This window comes from Bos grunniens, chromosome 22 (assembly GCF_055505025.1).
Source record: "Bos grunniens cultivar Pamir isolate PY7600 chromosome 22, Bosgru_T2T1.0, whole genome shotgun sequence".
NCBI classification, from domain to species: Eukaryota; Metazoa; Chordata; class Mammalia; order Artiodactyla; family Bovidae; genus Bos; species Bos grunniens.
The window spans coordinates 1,999,290-2,023,661 of NC_141186.1; the positions used below are offsets into that span (position 1 = coordinate 1,999,290).

Sequence of the window (24,372 nt, forward strand, 5' to 3'; positions counted from 1 at the left end):
ATTTTCAGGAGGGAATCTGGAGGGCCGGCCAGCTAGCCCTTCCCTGCAGCCCACAGTGCACCAGTGTTAAGACAAAGGAGATCAGAGGAAAGAACATTTGACTTTGTCCTGAAAAGAAATATCATCCCCAGGCTGTAACTGGTTATCTCACTCTATCCTTTCCCTGAGGTCCAGGCTGCAGCAGCCCAGTTAATCAGTGCTTGGATTGACTGCAAATCCGGACTTTGAGGATGCTGGCCATGGTGTTACCCGATGTCTCTGTGATAAACGCCTCCTGAATATCCAAACTCAAGACAAGGAAAACAGCGTGACTTGGGTGTGTTCCCATTCTGGCTTGTCTATCATAAAATTCAGCTAAATTCAGGCCTAACCAGAGTAATTTTAATGAGATCATCTGCAGTGATGATTCATTCAGCTCCTTTGAAATGGTCTTTGCTCTGTTTCATCCTTTGAGCATGTTACATTCATAAACCGCTTCAAACTGGATGCTAGAAACAAGATACATAATACATGCCATTCTTGGGTAAATGTCTTTTTCTTTCTGGGACAGTCTTACCTGCATATGAGTCTATTTTTCACCAAAGCTGTAAATATCTCCTGAAATAGTTTATGCTGGGGATGTTTGCTGAAATTTCTCTCATTCTTGTAGTTTATACTAAGATGAAACAAACAGAAAAGCATTTTGTAATAAAAATTATTTAGACTGCCTCAAAATTACCAATGCAGAGGAAGATCACCTATATGCATGCAAATGTTGAAGGATTCTTGAAATCCAGTGTATTGCCAAAGCAAGTATCAGCTGTTGAAATAGAAGGTGGAAATTAAATTATAGAGTTAATAATAAAGATTAGAGTCAAGCATATATATTTCATTTTATTACATTATATTATTCCCTATAAACACTTAATAGTTAAAATTTGTGAGAGGGAAGAAAAGGCCACGTGGAGAGAAAGAGCATTAGAGTACGTGATCTAGACAGCGTGCAACAGGCAGACAAGGCCCCCTCCCTTCACCTCACTCCCTGCCACGGCTGTGGCCACCATAGCTGTTAACACCACTGGACACCATACATATCTCCTTGTGGTCAACAGCCCTTCAACTGTGAGAGCTTTTGTGGTTGTGGATTGTGTGTGTGTGGCAGGGGGTGGCGGGGGGCGGGGTGTGAATACAACAAAGCGGTGAGATAGTCTAACTTCAGTTTTTTCTCTCCTGATATTACAGCCAAAAGAAAGGTTAAAAATATCTCAAAGCCATACCCTTTAAAAGGATCACATTGCTATGGAATATATAATATGATATTTCGTGTACATTCAAATAGACTAATTTTTAGAACTAGGCTAAATACACTGGAGTTCCATAAATACACCACCTCAGAGGCAGGTTTTGTAGCCTTATTATTGCCATTTGTACGGCTCCACCCTCATGCGATGTCAGAGGTCATGGGACTGACTGTGCCCCCTAATCTAGTTCCATAGTAGAGGGGGGCTGTCATAGTTCTTAGTACACAGAATGGGCAGACTGAATATGTAACAATTTTTTAAAGACTTCTGCATTTCTCACTAAACATGTATTTTAAAAATATTAACTCATGTAACATCATGTGATGTTTGTGGACTATTAAATTCACTGTCAGAAAATAACAGAGAAAGAAGACTTAGGCCAAAAAAATAAATGATCATTCTAGAATATTTATATTGGTATTTCATGTCATTCATTATTTACATGGTACTTAGTGTCAAATGACCTTACCACAGGGAGAGCTGGAGAGAACCAGCTCCCTGAACAGGGGTGGCCTATGACAGCATACAGCTGCTAAGAGGTCTCCATGGCAACAGGAGAGCAAACCGTGGGCTGGCACTTTCAACGTGAAAGGTGAGCAATATTTCAACTGAAAGCCTGAGCACTTTGACAACCACGTCCTCAGCCATCATGATTGCTCACAGCGAGGGCTTTCATGCCTCCTCATAGCAGGTGAGATATGCACCCCCCAAAAGCTAAAGACAAAGCTCACTATCAGCCTCGCCAGGTCAACCTGATGGAGCAAACGCCAAATGTATGTCAGCCAGGTGTCCCGAAGCTCCCAGGTCACTTCCATCTGCAGGCAGACAGTCTGTTGCTCACACAGCACTTCCGGGAGTGGGCTAAGTGCTAACTACAATTATTAAGTTCAGACTCCCCATGGTAAATTTTAACATGGACTTCCCATTTTAGCCCCTGTGACAAACTTAAATAAGTCTTTGGGCTAATTAGCAGCCCAGGCTGCTGAAGGCAAGAAACATGCTGGATTTCTTACCTAAAATTTTCGAGTTCAACAGCTTCTGTGGACTCATGCCACCGACCTCGAGCTCTGTGCCCACCTGTCCTGACGGCAGGCTCAGACTTCATTATGCTGTTCTGGACGCTATCGAAGTTAATGGCTGGAAGCTATAGAAAAAGAAGTACAAAGGACTTGAGGGAGGACAATTCAGCTTAGGATAAAGAAGTCATACAAAAACAGAGGGGTGGGTGAAGGAAACGGGTGTGCCCCAAGCCAACAATTAACATGAGAACTGTGTCAGATGTCTGGATTTCCCAAGATTTAGACACCCTCGACTTCTCTCTGCTCATCTACTCTCTCTGCCTTATGCTGCATATCTTACAGTTTTTACGTTTTCAGTTTCCCTTGATTACACTGTCAGCTCAACACAGCAGGAGCTTGCCCATGCTGTTCAGTGTTGTATCCCCAGCAGTTCCCACTGTGCTGGGGATCCAGACCCAGGGAGGCCTGGGTACTGGGGGCTTTTGCAGCTTCTTGGGTGATTCCAGTGTGCAGTCAGAGCAGAGAATTGGCAGATCCAGCTAGAAACTCTGGTCTAGATGACTGAGAATGAGTCATCTTCACTCATCCTTCATATTTACCAATCATGCATATTGAATGCCAACTCTTAGAGCTATGAAGGCAAAGAGATTCTATCCCTTTTAATCAGTCTGAACATCCTGATTCCTCAATCATGTTTATAAAAGTCATGAAAATATATTACAGAATTAACCATAAGGAAAGGAAAAATTTGCTTACATTAAAACAATTTGACTATGCCCCTATTTATAATTTTAACAGTAATTATTTACATAGTAAATTGTGATATTATCAGTATTCAAGTTGCCTCTCTTACCTGTAATTGGGATAACCCTGAGGACTACTTCTTGTACCACAATAAAACTGAGCAAGGTGCAAATACTCTATTTTTTCCAAAGTACAAATAAGGAATGTTCTATAATTAGCTAAGTTACTACAGATGAGGTAAGAAAAGCGTAATATAACAAAACAAACTTTTATTTTCCATAATCATTCTGTTCCACACAATCATCAAATAATGCTACAATATGCTGTGCTTATTACCTTATTTCATCAAAGCATTTGATAGAAACCTGCATAAAGATGCCATTTCTTCATCTAACAAGAACATGCCAGACTGCCCACAAGGCAGTCAACTAACAGAAATACATTCTAATAGGGTCATTGTTTAATGGCTAGCAAAATCCCCCAAACCCTTCTTCATCATATGCCAGCCATAGCTGAATTCTCAAAAGATTAATAATAAATCTTATATCCTGTAAAATCACATGTCTAAGTCAATTCAGTTAGCCAACCAATCCACAACCCCCACAAGACAACAGGCCACAGCCCCTTGAGGTACAATGCTTAGTGGTTAAGAGAATGAACTCCAGATCAGATCCCCTTGCTTGAAAACTACTCTTAGATAGCTGTGCAATCTTGAAAGTTACTGAGTCTCACTGTGCATTGGTTTCCACATCATCACAATGGAGATAATAATTGTATGCAGCTCAGAGTTATCGGAAAACTAAATGACTTAGGATTTATAAAGCATTTGCTATTTGCCAGGCATAGTTCTCAGTGCTTTATACTCTTTTAATCCTCAAAATTGTTCCCATTGCACAGATGCATTTGCTAATAAATGAGATTTGTCCTTCCAAATAAGATGATGAGATGTGATAACCCAAATGATGCTAGGCATGAGATCACAACCATGAGCAGACTGTCCTGTGTTACTCAGAACATGGAATGATGCAGCAGACAAGAAGTAGGCTTTCCAGGTCCAAGAGCTCTCAAAACCCCTTGTCATCAGCCCAACCACCAGAACACTGCTGCAAGAGCCAGCACAGAGAGAACATCCCAGTGTACTTCAGAGAGAGGGCGGGTGGGAAGCAGAGGCAGCTTGCAGCCATTCCCTTTGGCAGCAGAGCAGGTGCTGGGAATCCACCCATGGACACGCAGTGGATGAGACGGACTTGTCATCTATAGCTTGCAAAGACCAGGAACTTAAGAGAATCTTGAAGCAACCAGCCTTATTCAAATAAAAGTATAAGTCTGAAACCCAGTTCAAAGCTTAGAGCCTTTTCTCTTGGGCTCCCAATTCCTTAGGCTGTCTGCGAATCTTCTATCTACCACATAAATAGGTCCACAACCTGGAGCAGCCACAGTCAGGGTATCCAGAGTGGCAGGGCCACTTACAGACTTCTGTCATGTTAAGCCATTCATTCTGTTAAGATGTACTACAATCTGACAGGTTATTTTGGGCAACCCAGAATCTGAATTTCCAGCATCATAAATTTAGCATAACACAAATTCATAGAGATAATTTCAATGTGTGTCCCTTCCTGCAATGAAGGACTTCTGGCTCTCAGATTTTAAAACTTCCTCAAAAGGCGTAAGATTCAGCCACTCATCGTCATCGTCACCATCATCACCATCACAACTGTCACCACCACCACCATCCCCACCACCATCATCATCCGCACCACCTTCATCATCATGATCACCACCCTCAGGAGCATCATCTCCATCATCACCACCACAATCACCATTGTCACCATCATTATCATCAACACGATCATCATTACCATCACCACAGATAACACTGATGTGGTAATTACCACATGCCAGGTACTATTCGAAGTGTTTTGCAGGTTGAAACCCATTTAATCCTTATAATGACCCTATGAGGTAAATACCATTTTATGATGAGAAGACTGGGTCACAGAAAGCTGACTGACTTAGGGCCCAGAGCTCACAGGGGCAGAACTGAGATTTAGATCCAGGCAACCTCCTCCCTCTCCAACACTCAGTCCTCCAGCATGTACTGGTGTATTGTCAATGATGAGAAACACTGTTTTGAGTCAGCCCATTTGCTTTTCAGAGTCCTACCCTTGCCCAAGATTTCCTTCATGTTGAGAGAGAAATCTGTCCCCCTGTGTTCTTTCCCTGGCTTTCAGCCCAGCATCATCTCCTTTTACAATATTTGATTTGATTTGACAATAAGTCCACATAAAATAGGGCTTCCCAGGTGGCACAGTCCCCTGGAGAAGGAAATGACAGCCCACTCCAGTATTCTTGCCTGGGAAATCCCATGGACAGGGGAACTTGGTAGGCTACAGTCCATGAGGTCACAAGAGTCAGACACAACTGAGTGACTAAACCTACCTACCTAGGTGGCACAGTGATAAACAATCTGCCTGCTAATGCAGAAGACACAAGAAATACAGGTTTGATCCCTGGGTTGGCAAGATCTCCTAGAGTGGGAAATGGTAACCCACTCCAGTATTCTTGCCTGGAAAATTCCATGGACAGAGGAGTCTGGCAGGCTACAGTCCATGGGGTTACAAAGAGTCAGACACAATTGAGTGAGCACACACACACACACCACATAAAATAAACAAACCAAAAATATAGGGTGAACTAAAACAACTCCCCAAGTTGCAGGTGCATTAAACAGGTCACTCATCCCAGAAAGCAGAGCAGCAGGTGAGCACTCCCACCCGGGCACATCCTGCAGCTGCATTGCTGATCACCATTCAGACTCAGCACACACAGCCTCCCGGAGAGCACCTGCCCCAGTCTCCCTGCTGGAGCCGGTCACTGCCTCCCTTGGGGCATTACTGGCCAGCCTTTCTTACAGCACTCATCACAACCTCATATGATGTCTAGGCAGCACATTAACCTTTGCCCCTGAGTTTGGCCACCCTGAGGACAGCATCATCTCCATCTGTCTTTGTGTTCTAAGCACCTTCTGCAGGTCATGACACACAGTAGATATTTTCATGGGAAGTTGTGGAGTGAACACTCACTTCATCCAGTCTCTTTGCTCAACTTATTCATCTCCGGACAAGTCCATTCACTCAGCACTGGTGTTGCAGATACACCACTTGCAGACACAGCCGGTGCACAGTGAGCAGGACGGTCCTGGCCTCTCCCTCCTCAAAAAGTTTATAGTCCAGTGGGGGCAGGGGCACTAAAAGGTGCAGCAAAATGAGTGAACAGAGGTTTGTTGTGGTAGAACGTAAAGGAGAGATAGGGTGGGTCACGGAACAGGATTCCAGGCAGATTATTACACAGGCTGGAGGCCAGAGAAAAAACACAAGGATCCAGAAAGTGGCAGGAGCCTGTGCAGCTTGAACAGCATGAGTAGAAGAAGAGAGACCCAAGAGTAAAGCAAAAGACCTTTCTAAAAATGTGATCATGTCATTTCCACTTGGAAATTTCAACCTTCTCTGTTGAAAATGTGTAGACGGGCCTTCAGACACTGCACAGCTTCTTACAGCCTTATCTATTTCTACTTCAATAGAAACGTCTGGTCACCATTTTGCTTAAGTGCATGTTATTTATTTATTTATTTATTTATTTTTTTGAGATTTTGAACACTTTTTATTCCCTCTAGGTATAACTTCAGTTTTTTTTTTCTCATGTTTTCTGTATATTTTATTTATTTTTTCTTGATTGATTCTTTTTTTTTTTTAAACTTTACAAATTGTATTAGTTTTGCCAAATATCAAAATGAATCCCCTCAGATAGCTGATTATTTTACTCACTTCGCCCAGACTGCCTTTCCTATAGATTCTACCGCAGAATGGCCAGCCCGTTTCCCAAGAGCCATCCCCTTCCCTTTGATGCTCTTCCTCCCCAGGAGCCCCTCAGCCAGCACACGCACCACTCCTCCAGGATGAGCGTCTCAACCAGCCGGGGCCGTGACTGCTTTCCTAGGCCTGTCGTCTCAGAGCACAGCAACAGCACCTTAGACTTTCTCTTTCCACAGCATCTATCAAGACTTCTTTTATTTCAAGGCAATTGGAAACATAGGTTTGATCCCTGGGTTGGGAAGATCCCCCGGAGTAGGAAATGGCAACCCACTTGGCTATTCTTGCCTGGGAAATTCCAAGGACAGAGGAGCCTGGTGGACTACAGTCCATGGGGTGGCAAAGAGTTAGACATGACTTAGTGACTAAAACAACAACAACAAATGGGCCTAAAATGATTCATTTTTCTTTCTTTCTTTCGTCTTTTCCCCCTCATTTGAAGCCAATTTCTCAGCTCCCTATAGCTTTAAATGTAAAAAAAATAAATAAATACTGAATTCCAGCTCAAGTCAAATTACTTTGAGATTTATGCATATCTCTGGTGAAATTTCCAGCCAACGTTGTGATTTTACTTTGCTTCAACAAACATGGGGCAATTCTCTTTTTGAAGTATTTGGTTTTACTGGATTATGATTATTCTTACCCTGCTCACAGCCAAGGGGCCTCTCCGCCTCAGTGTGTCTCTGTCTCCACTTGTGTCAGGACAGAACTGTCCTCAGAAGAGTAAGGCGAAGAAACAAGAAACGCAGAGACACACAGAGCAAACAGAAGGAAAGCGGCAAGTGGAACACGGGAACAGATGCAACAGTGAGTGAGGGTTTGGCTTATTAGAGATCTGAATGAAGGACATCCAGTTCCTGCAGTTCTCTGCCCAAACCACAAAGTACACTTCCCTCTGCAACCGCTTAACTGGCCATCGTGACTCATTTGCAAAGACAGGCCAGGACTTGTTAGAACAGAAATTCAGGTGAGTGGGCATTAATCCCCAAACTTCCTCTTTCAAACTGACTGCTAAAAATCTCAGCACCTAATGTGTGGACAACTTGTGTATTTTCACAGGCACTTCATCTGGACTCTGACCGCACCTTGCCCCCAAACCTTGTTTATCTTTTATGATAATCTGAGTACTTTACATATCTTCATAAGCCACCTTACATTCTTTCTGGAGCAATCAAGATATAAACAAATTCTTGATTTACCTATGCTCTCCAATATCTTTCTGCTGTTATAAATGGCTCCTCATTATTTTACAGAAAGGAGAATAGGGTGTTCAGGTGTACTATTTCAAAATTAGAAACACATGAAATTTTTATAAACAGAATTAAGAATGAATTTTGTGACTCTCAAGACATTTATATAAATGAGCAGTTATTTTCATTTTTTCTTAGAACTATCCACTTTCTGAATAATTAAAGCATTACAGACATGCATTTTTGAATGTGTGAAATATTTTACAAAAAGATATGCCATGTGAACTTGTCAGACAACATATTGCAAATTCTAAAATTGGTTAAAGGGGGAAAACTCTTATGTTCACTTTAATGAAGCTGCCAGGCGTTAACAAGGAAGTGAGAAGGGGCACAGAGATCCACAGAGCATGCTCTTCAAAGCTGGATAAGCAGAGCCCAAACCCAACACTGGTGTCTGTTTTACACTGTCCAGGCAGTTACACATACCCATGAGCTCATCTAATTTTTAAGTTTCTGTTCAATTCAGCAAAACCTGATCAAGAACTCACCAAATAGAGGATATGGTGAACTGAACACAAAAGTCAAAGTTGGAAACATATAATCTCTCAGTGTTTCCAAAGCACAGAAGAAAATAATGCTACAGTGTTGAAAGAAGGTAGTCTGGAAAGAGAAGGCTCTTTCTGGAATGGAAGATAAAGGAGAGCTTTCTAATGGAGGTGCAATCTTTAGATCTTGGTCTTAGAAATAGGTAAGATTTTACAGAAAAGAAATTTAGGAGGATAACAAATGTGAGGAAAAGCAAGAAGTGGAAGTATTTGGCATTCTGGTTGCATCTTAGGATGTACGGTGAGAAAGAATGAAAACTACAACCACCTCTGTGTGCTCAGTCACCGTGCTTCCCTTACTAAGACAGAGTGGGCTTGAAGTGCAGCACCGACTCAAATTCATCAGTGGGCCAGGAAGACTGTCTCAGCCATGCAGGCGTAGAAAAAGAGTCAGTGATGCTAAAATAGACTGGTGAGGATAAAAGTGTTCCTGGGGTGGGGGTGGGGTTATAGGCTTAAAAGCAGAGAAGGAAGAGGAGGAAAAAAAACATATTTTAAAGCCATATTTCTTCAAATCAATGCTCATCCAGCCTTTTTTTAAAAATGTAACTTTACATATCATCTAAAGATATCTCAGAGGTACACACTGCAAAGACTAATATTTGGTTAGAACTTTATCTACCATTAGCTGGCTGTATGACCTGGAGACAGCCACTGAACTTCTCTGTGCCTCAACTGGAGGAGAAGAGATGGGGTTGATCTGTGGCCCTGAGAGGAGACACAGAAGAGAAGGATAACATCACAGGTTCCGAGATCCTTCCTGAGGAGTGAGGGGTTTGAACCACATATTGGGCACCCCGGCTCAGGGCCCAACACTAGAAAGATGAGTTCCCTGAGCTGACTTGAAAACCAGCAGGACTTACAACAGGGTTGTAAGAAACCAAGGCTCTGTCCATGAAGAGCGTTCATGTGTTGCTTACTCTACCCAGCAAGGTTATCATTCACAATTGAAGAAAAGATAAAGAGCTTCTCAGACAAGTAAAAACTATAAGAGTTCATCAGTACTAAAAAGACCATACAAGAAATATTAAAGGGTCTTCTTTAAGTGGAAAGAAGAATTTAGAGGAAAGGAAAAACAAATGCCACTAGTAAAGGCAGATATATAGTACAGGCTGTGGATCAACCACTTAATTAAGCAAGTATGAAGATTTGAAAAAAAAAAGTACAATTAATTATAACTACTGTTATAACTGTTAAGGGATAAAAATAAAGATAACATTAAAAAAGACATAACATAGGGGAGGGGAGAAAAAAACATAGATTTTTTTTCCTTTAGAATATGTTTGAACTTAAATAACCATACTTTGAAACAAGTAGGTATAGTTATTCAGTTCAGTCACTAAGTTGTGTCTGACTCTTTGAGACCCCATGGACTGCAGCACACCAGGCTTCCCTGTTCATTACCAACTCCTGGAGCTGACTCAAACTCATGTGCATAGAGTTAGTGATGCCATCCAACCATCCCATCCTCTGTTGTCCCATTCTCCACCTCCTTTCCCAGCATCAGGGTCTTTTCCAGTGATTCAGTTCTTCCATTCAGGTGGCCAAGGTATTGGAGTTTCAGCTTCAGCGTCAGTCCTTCCAATGAATATTCAGGACTGATTTCCTTTAGGATGGATTGGTTGGATCTCCTTGCAGTCCAAGGGATTCTCAAGAGTCTTCTCCAACACCACAGTTTAAAGGCATCAATTAGATCAAAAGCATCAAATATATCAAAAGGTATAGTTATAAGTCAGCATATATATAAACCCCATGGTAACCACAGATAAAAAACCTACAATAAGTGCACAAAAACAAGAAAGTTACACAAATATAATACTACAGAAAATTGTAAAACCACAGGGAAAGAGATAAAAAGAAAACACAGAACTACCAAACTACCAAAAGTACACACCTATCAATAATCACTTTAAAAGTCAGTCAAAAGTGTCCCAACCAAAAGACATGGTTGACAGGATAAAAATAAACAAGACCCATTTATATGCTGCTTACAAGAGATGCACTTCAGAGCTACAGAAACCAATAGACTGAAAGTGAAGGAATGGAAAAATATTTCATACAGATGAAAATGACAAGAAAGCTGGGGTAGCAACATTCATATTATACAGAGTAGAGTTCAAAACAAACTATAACAAAAGACAAAAAAGAGCATTATATAATGATAAATATAAGAAATGGATAAAAACTCATTAACATATATTCACCTATTATATGCATACAAATATATAAAATATACTAACAGACATAAAAGGAGAAGTTAATACAATAACAGTAGGGAACTTTATCACCCCACTTACAACAATGGACAGTTCAACCAGACAGAAAATCAGTAAGGAAACAGTGGTCTTAATGACATTTTAGATCAGCTGGACTTAATAGATATATATAGGACACTTCTCCTTGCTATTCTTTGGAACTCTGCATTGAAATGGGTATATCTTTCCTTTTCTCCTTTGCCTTTTGCTTATCTTCTTTTCTCAGCTATTTGTAAGGCCTCCTAAGACAACCGTTTTGCCTTTTTGCATTTCTTTTTCTTGGGGATGGTCTTGATCACGGCTTCCTGTACAATGTCACAAACCTCCGTCCATAGTTCTTCAGGCACTCTGTCTATCAGATCTAATCCCTTGAATCTATTTCTCACTTCCACTGTATAATTGTAAGGGATTTGATTTAGGTCATACCTGAATGGTCTAGTGGTTTTCCCTGCTTTCCTCAATTTAAAGTCTGAATTTGGCAATAAGGAGTTCATAATCTGAGCAGTCAGCTCCCGGTCTTGTTTTTGCTGACTGTATACAGCTTCTCTGTCTTTGGCTACAAAGAATATAATCAATCTGATTTCAGTATTGACCATCTGGTTATGTCCATGTGTAGAGTCTTCTCTCGTGTTGTTGGAAGAGGGTGCTTGCTATGACCAGTTTGTTCTCTTGGCAAAACTCTGTTAGCCTTTGCCCTGCTTCATTTTGTACTCCACAGCCAAATTTGCCTGTTACTCCAAATATCTCTTGACTTCCTACATTTGCATTCCAGTCCCCTATGATGAAAAGGACATCTTTTTAGGGTGTTAGTTCTAGAAGGTCTTGTAGGTCTTCCTAGAACCATTCAACTTCAGTTTCATCAGCATTAGTGGTTGCGGCATAGACTTGGATTACTGTGATTCTGAATGGTTTGCCTTGGAAATGAACAGAAATCATTCTGTCTTTTTTGACATTGTACCCAAGTACTGCATTTCAGACTCTTGTTGACTATGAAGGCTTCTTCATTTCTTCTAAGGGATTCTTGCCCACAGTAGTAGATATCATGGTCATCTAAATTACATTCACCCATTCCAGTCCATTTTAGTTCACCAATTCCTAAAATGTCGATGTTCACTCTTGGCATCTGCTGTTTGACCACTTCCAATTTACCTTTATTCATGGACCTAACATTCCAGGTTCCTATGCATTATTGCTCTTTACAGCATTGGAGTTTACTTCCATCACCAGTCACATCCACAACTGGGTGTTGTTTTTGCTTTGGCTCCATCTCTTCATTCTTTCTGGAGTTATTTCTCCACTCTTCTCCAGGAGCTTATTGGGCACCTACCAACCTGGGGAGTTCACCTTTCAGTGTCATATCTTTTTGCCTTTTCACACTGTTCATGGGGTCCTCAAGGCAAGAATACTGAAGTGGTTGGCCATTCCCTTTTCCAGTAGACCACATTTTGTCAGAACTCTCTACCATGACCCATCCATATTGGGTGGCCCTACACAGCTCAATGCAGAGTTCCAAAGAATAGCAAGGAGAGATAAGAAAGCCTTCCTCAGTGATCAATGCAAAGAAATAGAGGAATACAACGGATTGGGGAAAGACTAGAGATATCTTCAAGAAAATTAGAAAAACCAAGGGAATATTTCATGCAAAGATGGGCACAATAAAGGACAGAAGTGGTATGGACCTAACAGAAGCAGAAGATATTAAGAAGAGGTGGCAAAAATACCAGAAGAACTATACAAAAAAGATCTTCATGACACAGATAACCATGATGGTGTGATCACTCACCTAGAGCCAGACATGACTTCCTAGAATGCGAAGTCAAGTGGGCCTTAGGAAGCATCACTACAAACAAAGCTAGTGGAGGTGATGGAATTTCAGTTGAGCCATTTCAAATCCTAAAAGATAACGGTATTAAAGAACTGCACTCAATATGCCAGCAAATTTGAGAAAACTCAACAAAACTGGAAAAGGTCAGCTTTCATTCCAATTCCAAAGAAAGGAAATGCCAAAGAATGTTCAAACTACTACACAATTGCACTCATCTCACATGCTAGCAAAGTAATGTTCAAAATTCTCCAAGCCAGGCTTCAACAGTACATGAACCGTGAACTTCCAGATGTTCAAGCTGGATTTAGAAAAGGCAGAGGAACCAGAGATCAAATTGCCAGCATCCATTGAATCACTGAAAAAGCAAGAGAGTTCCAGAAAAACATCTACTTCTGCTTTATTGATTATGCCAAAGCTTTTGACTGTGTGGATCACAACAAACTGTGGACAACTCTTCAAGAGATGGGAATACCAGACCACCCACCTGCCTCCTGACAAATCTGTATACAGGTCAAGAAGCAACAGTTAGAACTGGACATGGAACAACTGACTGGTTCCAAATTGAGAAAGGAGTATGTCAAGACTATATATTGTCACCCTGATTATTTAACTTATATGCGGAGTATATCATATGAAATGCTGGGCTGGATGAAGTACAAGCTGGAATCCAAATTTGTGGGAGAAATATCAATAACCTCAGATACACAGATAATGCCACCCTTGTGGCAGAAAGTGAAAAGCAACTAAAGAGCCTCTTGATGAAAGTGAAAGAGGAGTTAAAGAGCTGGCTTAAAACTCAACATTCATAAAACTAAGATCATGGCATCCTGTCCCATCACTTCATGGCAAATAGATGGGGAAACAATGGAAACAGTGACAGACTTTATTTTCTTGGGCTCCAAAATCACTGCAGATGGTGACTGCAGCCATGAAATGAAAAGACACTTGCTCCTTGAGAGAAAAGCTATAACCAACCTAGACAGCATATTAAAAAGCAGACATTACCTTGCTGACAAAGGTCCATCTAGTCAGAGGTATGGTTTTTCCAGTAGTCATGTATGGATGTGAGTGTTGGACTATAAAGAAAGCTGATTGCTGAAGAATTGATGCTTTTGAACTGTGGTGTTGGAGAAGACTCTTGAGAGTCCCTTGGACTGTGAGGAGATCAAACCAGTGAATTCTAAAGGAAATCAGTCCTGAATATTCATTGGAAGGATTGATACTCAAGCTGAAACTCCAATAGTTTGGCCACCTGAATTGAAGAACTGACTCATTGGAAAAGACCCTGATGCTGGGAAAGATTGAAGGCAGGAAGAGAATGGGACAACAGAGGATGAGATGGTTGGATGGCATCACCAACTTGATCTCAATATGAGTTTGAGCAAGGTCCAGGAGTTGGTGATGCACAGGGAAGCCTGGTGTGCTCATGGGGTTGCCAAGAGTCTGACACAACTGAGTGAACTGAGAACACTTCATCCAAAAACTGGAATATATATGATTTCCAACTACACATGGAACATTCTCCAGGATAGATCATATACTAGGCCACAAAACAAATCTGAATAAATTTAAGAGGACAGAAATTACATCAAGCATTTCTTTCCTAACCATAATGGCATGAAACTAGAAATACACCTGCAGAAAGAAAAATGGAAAAACAAGCACTGGAGACTAAAAAATATGCTAGTAAAAAACTAATGGGTCATTTAAAAAAAAACATAGGAAGTCATAAAATATTTTGAGACAAATGAAAAAAAACCAAACACAAATTTCTAAAATCTATATAGGATGCAGTAAAAGCAGATCAAAGAGGAAAGTTTATAGTGATATAGGCTTACCTCAAGAAACAAGAAAAACTCACATAAACAACCTAATTAGTCATCCATAGGAACTAGAAAAGGAAGAAGAAACAAGGCCCAAGGAAATAATAAAGATCAGAGAGGAGATAAAATAGCAACCAAAAAAAAAGCAAGAAAGAAAACATCAATGACTCTAAGGGCAGTTGTTTGGAAAGATAAAATTGATAAGCCTGTAGCTAGATTCACCAAGAGAAAAGAGAGAGGATTCTAATAAACAAAATAATAAAACAGGAGCAATAACAACCTATATTAAAGAGACAGAAAAATCCCAAGAGAATATTTCAGACAGTTATGTGCCAAAAGTTGGAAAACCTAGAAGAAATGGATATATTTCTAGAAATATGCAATCTTCTAAGACCAAATCAGGAAATATACAATCTGAATATACAGATCACTGGTAGTAAAATTTAATTAATAGCTTTAAAAACTCCCAGCCAACAAAAGTCCAGGACCAAGCAGGTTCACAGGAGAATTCTATTAATACCAAACTTACAAAGAAGATTTAATGCCTATCCTTTTCAATCTATTCACAAAGACTGAAGAGGAGGGGACACTCCCAAATTCATTGTATAAGGCCACCATTATTCTGATACCAAAAATAGACACTACAAAAAAAAAAAAAAGAAACTACAGGCCAATATCTCTGATGAATATAGAGGCAAAAATTTTCAACAAATATTAGCAAACTAAGTTCAATAATACATAAAAGGGTCATACACCATGATCAATTTGGATTCATTCCAAGGTCACAAGGAAATACACAAAACAAATTATACAGCACATCTCATTAACAAAAGGAGTATAAAAATCATATGATCACTTCAGTAGACTCAGAAAAAAGCACTGGAAAAAATTTAACGTATATTCGTGATAAAAACTTTCATCAAAATTGGTATAGGGTACATATCTCAACATAATAAAGAACATATATAACAAACTCACACCTAACGTCATACTCAATGATGAAAAGCTGAATGTTTTTCCTCTAAAATCATGAAAAAGACAAGGGTGCCCACTCTCTTCACCTGCATTTAACCACAATAATCAGACAAGAAAAACAAATAAAAGGCATCCCAATTGGAAGGGAAGAATAAAACTTTCAGTATTTACAGATAACATTATATATATATATATATGTATATATATATGAATAAAACTTTCAGTATTTGCAGATAATATTATATATATATATATATATATATAAAAGACCTTATGGTTTCCAACCAAACACTATTAGAACTAATAAATGAATTCAGTAAAGTTTTAAGATATAAAATTAATATACAAAACTGTTGCTTTCCTATACACTAATAATGAACTATTAGAGAAAGCAAGAAAACAATCCCATTTATAACTGCATCAAAAAGAATAAAATACCTAGAAATAAATTTAACTAAGGAGGTAAAAAACCTTTACTCTGAAAACTACAAGATACTGATGAAGGAAATTAAAGGCAAAGAAATGAAAAGATATGCTATGTTTGTGGATTATAAGAATTAATACTGTTAAAATGCACTTATTACCCAAGCAATCTATGATTTAGTGGAAAGTGAAAGGGAAAGTTGCTCAGCTGTATCCAACTCTTTGTGATTCCATGGGCCATACATTCCATGGAATTCTCCAGGCCAGAATACTGGAGTGACTAGCTGTTGTTCCCTTCTCCAAGGGATCTTCCCAACCCAGGAACTGAACCCAGGTCTCCCACATTGCTGGCAGATTCTTTACCAGCTAAGCCATCAGGGAAGCCCCTTGTGGGAATTCCATGGACTCTATGGTCCGTGGGGGTCACAAAGAGTCAGACACGATTCAGTGGAATCCTTGTCAAAGTACCTATGATATTTTTCACAGATCTAGAACAAATAATCCTAAAATTCATATGGAACTATAAAAGACCCTGGATAGCCAAAGCAATGTTGAGAAAAAAAGAAAAAGAACAAAGTTGAAGGGATCACAGCCCCTGACTTAAGACGATACTACAAAGATACAAGTAATCAAACTAGTATGGATGGGGGTTGAAGATGGTGGAAGAGTAAGATGTGGATTATTTTCCTCCTCACAAATACATAAAAATACATTTGCATGTGGAGCAACTCCTACAGAACACCTGTTGAACACTAGCAGAAGACCTCAGACTTCCAAAAAGGCAAGCTAAACTTTACATAAAGTGGTAGGAAAAAGGAATGAAAATAAAGATACAAAGAAAAAGGGATGGGTCTTGTACCATGGGGAGGTAGCTGTGAAGGAGGAAAAGTTTTCACACACTTGGAAACCCCCTCACAGACGGGGACAAGGGGAGCTTTGGAACCTCAGAGAGGAGTGCAGCAACAAGTACATAGAAGACAAAGCACAGAGAATTTGGCACAGAGATCAATGCCAATTGGCATCTCCCAGCAGAGAAGTTGTTTGGACACCCACCACAGAGAGTCAGGGCTGGGTGCTGAGGCTCAGGCTTTGGGAGTCCGACCCCAGGGAGAGGACTGGGGTTGACTCTGCCTCCCTCTGAGGGTACTAGTACAATGCAAGTGAGGGAGTCCAGGGGAAAGCCTGGATCTGCCAAAAAGGCAAGAGATCATTGTCAAAGGGACCCTCAAACTCCTGGAGACCCTCTAACTCCACATGTTCCCAGCCTCCAGGATCCAGCCTTCACAAGTGGGATGAGTTGTCTGTGGTCTATGACCCCAGAGATGGGCGCACTTGCAAATATGGGGTTTTCTCTTGGGGTTTTGTCTGTCTGTTCTTTTTTTATTAGTAGTTTGGTTTGATTTTCCCCTATTTTCTTTTTCCTTTCTGTGCTGTGTGACTTCTAGAGTCTTGGTGCTCCAGCAAGGGGTCAGGTCTGAACCTCCAAGGTGGGAGACCCAAGTCCAGGATGTTGGATTACCAGAGGACTCCCAACCCTATGGAATACTAATCGGCAAGAACTCTCCCAAAGGCCTCCATCTCAACACTAAGACCTGGCCCCACCCAAAGGTCAGCAAGCTTCAGGGCTGCATGCTCCACATCAAACAACTAGCAAAACAGGAACACAGCTGTACCCATTAGTAGACAGGCTGCTACTCGGTATGACGTACCAAGCTCACAGACTCCCCACAACATACCACTGGGCCCAACACTGCCTTTAGAGAGACAAGATCTAGCTTCAACTACCAGAACGCAGGAACTAGTCCCCCTCCTCCAACCAAGTCCAACCCCACACACTGGAGGTGGACTCCACAAGAATAACTACAACCTTACAGCTTGTGGAAAGGAGACCCCAAATGCAGTATATTAAACAAAATGAAAAGACAGAGAAACATGCAGCAGATGAAGGAACATGGTAAAAACCACCAGACAAAACAGATGAAGAGAAAATGGGAAATCTACCTGAAAAATAATTCAGAGTAATGACAGTAAAGATAACTCAAAACCTTGTAAATAAAATGGAGGCACAAATATACAGAATGGAGGCATGGATTGAGAAGATACAAGAAACATTTAAGAACCTAGAAGAGATAAAGTCAACAATGAACATCATACTAACTGAAATAAAATTTAAAAAATATGCTACAGGGATCAGTAGCAGAACAGATAAGTAAGCTGGAAAATTTAAAGTTGAAAATAACTGAAGCATAGTAGAATACTGAAAAAAAAGAATGAAAATAAATGAGAATAGTCTCATAGACCTCTGGGACAACATTAAGCACACCAACATTTGAATTAGAGGGGTTCCAGGAGAAGAAAAAAAAAGATATGAGAAAATATTTGAGGAGATTATAGTTGAAAACTTCCCCAGCAGGGGAAAATAAATAGCCACCCAATTCCAGGAATCCCAGAGAGTTCCATACAGGATAAACCCAAAAAGAAAAAAAGCAAGACACATATTAATCAAACTAACAAAAATTAAACACAAAGAATAAGCAAGGGAAGAGCAACAAGGGAATACAAGGAAATCCCCATCAGGGTAACAGCTGATCTTTCAGCAGAAACTCTGCAGGCCAGAAGGGAGCAGCAAGATATACTTAAACTGATGAAAGGAAAAAAACCTACAACCAAGATTACTCTACCCAGCAAGGTTCTCACTCAGATTTGGCATAGAAAACAAAGGTTTACAGACAAGCAAAAGTTAAGAGAATTCACCACCAAACCAGCTCTATAACAAATGCCAAAGGAACTTCTCTAGATAGGAAACACAAGAGAAAGAAAAGACTTACAAAAACAAGCCCAAATATATAGAGCAAATGGTAATATATATCATATATATAAGTAATTATCATATATATAAATATATAAATCATATATTAAAATAATTATCATATATAATATATAAATCACATATGTGATCTATATCACATATATAATTATTATATGTGTATAGATCATATATATAAATAATTATATATTTCATATATATATATCATATATAAAAATAATTATCTTAAATGTAAATGGATTCAATTCTCTAACCAAAAGAAACAGATGGGCTGAATGGATACAAAAACAAGACCCATATATATATACTGTCTAAAAACGACCCATGTCAGACCTAGGGACACATAGAGACTGAAGTGAGAGACTGGAGAAAGGAGAATCCTATCAAAGGTACAGAGAAGAGCTAGTACCTATCTTGCTCAAACTGTTCCAAAATTGCAGAGGGAGGAAAACTCCCAAACTCATTCTATGAGGCCACCATCGCCCTGATACTAAAACCAGACAAAGATACCACAAAAAAAGAAAATCACAGTCCAATATCATGGATGAACATAGATGCAAAAACCCTCAATAAAGTTCTAGAAAACAGAATTCAAGAATATATTAAAAGGATCATACACCATGATTAAGTGGGGTTTATCGACACAAGGATTCTTCAATATACACAAATCAATGTGATACACCATATTAACAAACTGAAAGATAAAAACCATATAATAATCTCAATAGATGCAGAGAAAGCTTTTGACAAAACACAACACCCATTCATGATAATAACTCTCAAGAGTGTGGGCACAGAAAGAATATGTACCTCAACACAATAAAGGCCATAGATGACAAACCACAGCAAGTATTATTCTCAATGGTAAAAACTGAAAGCATGTCCTCTAAGATCAAGAACAAGACAAGGGTGCCCACTCTCACCACTGTTATTCAACATAGCTTTGGAAGTCCTAGTCATGGCAATCAGAAAAGAAAAAGGAATCCAGATTGGAAAAGAAGAAGTAAAACCTTCACTGTTTGCATATGACATCATACCATACATAGAAAACCCTAAAAATGCCACCAAAAACTACTAGAGCTAATCAATGAATTTAGTAAAGTGGCAGGATATAAAATTAATACATATAAATCCCTTGCATTTCTATATACTAACTATGAAAAATCAGAAAGAGAAATTAATGAAACAATCTCATTCACCATTGCAACAAAAAGAATAAAATACCTAAGAATAAACCTACCTAAAGAGATGAAAGACCTATATGCAGAAAACTGTAAGACACTGATGAAAGAAATCAAAGATGATACAAACAGATCGATAGATATATATCATGCTCTTGAACTGAAAGAATCAATATTGTCAAAATGACTATACTACCCAAAGCAATCTACAGAATCAATGCAATCCCTATCAAATTACCAAGGTCATTTTTCACAGAATTAGAACAAAAAATTTCACAATTTGAATGGAAACACAAATGACCATGCATAGCCAAATCAATTTTGAGAAAGAAAAACAGAGTTGGAGAAATCAACGTCCCTGACTACAAATTATACTACAAAGCTACAGTCATCAAGACAGTATGATACTGGCACAAAACAGAAATATAAACCAATGGAACAAGATAGATAACCCAGAGATAAGCCCATGTACTTGTAAGTACCTTATCTTTGACAAAGGAAGCAAAAAAATACAATGGAGAAAAGATAGCTTCTTCAATAAGTGGTAGTGGGAAAACTGGTGAGCTACATGTTAGAATACTTCCTAACACCATACATAAAAACAAACTCAAAATGGATTAAAGACTTACATGTAAGGCCAGAAACTGTAAAAGCTCTTAGAGGAAAACATAGGCAGTACACTCTTTGTTATAATCACAGCAAGATTCTCTCTGACCCACTTCCTAGACTAATGAAAATAAAAAGGAAAATAAACAAATGGGGCCTAATAAAACTTAGAAGCTTTTGCACAGCAAAGGAAACTATAAAGAAGATGAAAAGACGACCCTCAGAATGGGAGAAAATAATTCCAAACAAAGAAACTGACAAAGGATTCATCTCCAAAATATAAAAGCAGCTCATATAGCTCAATATTAGAAAAACCACCCAATCAAAAAATGGGCAGCACCTAAACAAACATTTCTCCAAAGAAGACATACAGATGACCAACACACACATGAAAAGCTGCTCAACATCACTCATTATTAGAGAAACGCAAATCAAAACTACATTGAGGTATCACCTCACATGAGTCAGAATGTCCATCATTAAAAAATCTACAAACAATAAATGCTGGAGAGGATGTGGAGAAAAGGTAATCCTCCTGCACTGTTGGTGGGAATGTAATCTGATACAGCCATTATGGAAAACAGTATAGATATCCCTTTAAAAACTAGAAATAAATCTACCATATGACCCAGCAATCCCACTATTGGGCATATACCCTGAGAAAACCACAATTCTAAAAGGCACATGTACCCCAATGTTCACTGAAGCAATATTTACAACAGCTAGGACATGTAAGCAACCTAGATGTCTATCGACAGATGAATGGATAAAGAAGTTGTAGTACATTTATACAATGGAATATTACTCAGCCACAAAAAGGAATGCATTCGAGTCAGTTGTAGTGAAGCGGATGAAACTAGAGCCTATTATACAGAATGAAGTAAGTAAAAACTAGAAAAATAAGTATCACATATTAACACATATATATGGAATCTAGAAAAATGCATTTATGAACTTAGTAGAGAATGGACTTGTGCACACAGCAGGGGAAGGTGAGCGTGGGTCAAATTGAGAAAGTAGCTTTGTCATATATACAATACATGCGTAAAACAGATAGCTAGTGACAGGTTGCTAAATAATACAGGGAGCCCAGCTTGGTGCTCTGTGATGACCTAGAGGGGTGGGATGGGAGGAGAGGAGGAAGGCTCCGGAGGAAAGGGATATACATACAATTATGACTTACTTGCATTGTTGTAAGGCAGAAACAAACACAAAATTGTAAAAGCAATTTTCTACCAATTAAAAAATAAAATTAATGAAAAACAGTAAGTTGTTGGCACCAAAAGAGACACATAGATCAAGAACCCAGAAAAAAACCCACACACTTAAATGATCAATTAATTTATGACAAAGGAAACAAGAATATACAGTGGGGAAAAGACAGTCTTTCAGTAACTGGTGCTGGGAAAACTGAACAGGTACATGTAGAAGAATGAAATTAGAATATATTCTCTAATGAACTCAAAATAGATCAAAGATCTAAATGTAAGACTGAAAACCATAAACTCCTAAAAACACTCTGACATAAATTGTAGCAAGATTTTTTGGCTCTGTCTCCTAAAGGAAATGAAAAAAATAAACAAATGGGACATAATTAAACTTAAAAGCTTTTGCACAGCAAAGAAAACCATCAACATAATTAAAAGACAACCTACTGAATGATAAAAAATATTTTCAAATGATGATGACCAGTAAAGGGTTAATATCCAAAATATATAAACAGTTCATACAACTTCAATATTTAAAAAACTGATTAAAAAAATGGGCAGAAGATCTAAATAGACATACTTCAAAAGAAGGCAAACAGATAGCCAACAGGCACATGAAAAGATGCTCAACCTTGCTAAAGATCAGGGAAATGCAAATCAAAACCACAATGAGATATCATCTCACATCCATCAGAATGGCTCTCATGACAAAGACAACAAATAACAGATGTTGGCAAGGATGTGGGAAAAAGGGAATAATGTTGGCAGGAATGTAAATTGGTACAGCCACTATGGAAAACAGTATGGAAATTCTTCAAAAAGCTAAAGACAGAACTACCATATGATATAGAAATTCCACTCCTGGGTACATATCCAAGGAAAATGAAAACATTAATTTGAAAAGCTGCTGCTACATACACCCTAATGTTATTGCAGTATTATTTACAATAGCCATAGTATGGAAGTACCCTAAGTGTCCATCAACAGATTAATGTATACACACACACAAAAAAAATGAAATTCTCTCAGTTGTAAAGGAAAATAAATATTGTCATTTGCAACAACATGGATGGTCCTAGAAATTATTATCCTTAGTGAAATAAATCAGAGAAAGACAAATTCTATATGTTACCACTTTAATGTGGACTCTAAAAAAATATATAAATGTAGTAAGTCCTCTATATACAAACCTTCAAGCTGCAAACTTTCAAAAATGTGAATTGGATATGCATGTCCAATCACGTAAAGCTATTTCACATGTCTGGCATACATTATCACAGGTATGCATCCTCTACAAGTGGTTGTGCTTTTGTACAGTACTATATGCTGCTGCTGCTGCTGCTGCTAAGTCACTTCAGTGGTGTCCAACTCTGTGCGACCCCATAGATGGCAGCCCACTAGGCTTCTCTATCCCTGGGATTCTCCAGGAAGGACACTGGAGTGGGTTGCCATTTCCTTCTCCAATGCATGAAAGTGAGAAGTGGAAGTGAAGTAGCTCAGACGTGTCTGACTCTTAGCGACCCCATGGACGGTAGCCCACCAGGCTCCTCTATCCATGGGATTCTCCAGGCAAGAGTACTGGAGTGGGGTGCCATTGCCAGGGAACGGTATCTTTATTTCAAGCCCAGGAAGTCTAGAAGCAAGTGTACAAGCAGCAGTGATGTAGCTGGTACAACTGCACTTTTCAAGGTACTGTACTGTGTGATTTAAAATGTTTTCTTCGTGTGTGTGTGTGTGTTTTCTATGTATTAATTGTGTGAAAAGTATTATAAACCTATCGCAGTGCTGTACTATATAGCCAATTGTGATAGTTGGGTACCTAGGCTAATTTCGTTGGACTTACGAACAAATTGGACTTACGAATGCACTCTGGGAACATAACTCATTCATTGAAGGGGGACTTGCTGTATAACAAAACAGAAACGGACTCACAGATACAGAGAATAAACTAGTGGTTACCAGAGGGGAGAGGGGAATGGGGAGGGGTGATACCTGCATAGAGGATTAAAAGGTACAAACTACTATGTATAGAACAAATAAGCTAATAGGATATATTATACAGCACAGGAAATATAGCCAATATCTTAAAAGATTTACGGAGTATAATCTTAAAAGAGTGAATCATTATGCTATACAACTGAATTTAATATAATATTGTTAATCAATTATACTTCAATAAAAATTTTTTTTACTGCTATAGGTCTCTGGTAAGTTTAGTAGATACAACAAAAGCCAGTAGGGCTGTATTACCACATGAGCTCATAAACAAATTTGCCTAAACAAGTTTACCACAGTAGACTTTGGAATCTTGCTCCCAGGGTTCAAATCCCAGCTCTGTCATTTACTAATTGACCATGCTAAATAAGTATCTGCTGTTTTCATTGCTATTAGCATTTCTGTGTTATTCCCCAAGCCTTCGCGGATAGCCTCTAATCTCACGCCTCTCCAAAGTCTTACAGAAGCTAAACCAAAAAAACATCTAGAGATAAATTCAAGTGGCAGTACCATTCTTTCCATTAAAAAAAAAAAAAAAGCTATTATA

General features: G+C 39.1%; 1 protein-coding gene across 9 annotated transcripts in view; it reads right to left on the reverse strand.

The window, feature by feature from the left end:
* Positions 1–24,372, reverse strand: part of NEK10 (NIMA related kinase 10) — a 267,626-nt gene that overhangs the window by 219,439 nt on the left and 23,815 nt on the right. For all 9 annotated transcript variants that reach the window (XR_015150824.1, XM_086365568.1, XM_086365564.1 and 6 more), the window contains 2 exons: positions 2,294–2,424; positions 557–655 (listed from right to left, as the gene is read on the reverse strand). Coding sequence is in view for 8 of the 9 variants with exons in the window: in XM_086365568.1 (XP_086221694.1) it covers positions 557–655; positions 2,294–2,424 (230 nt within the window). In the remaining variant the exon portion in view is untranslated. The remainder of the gene's footprint in view (positions 1–556; positions 656–2,293; positions 2,425–24,372) is intronic.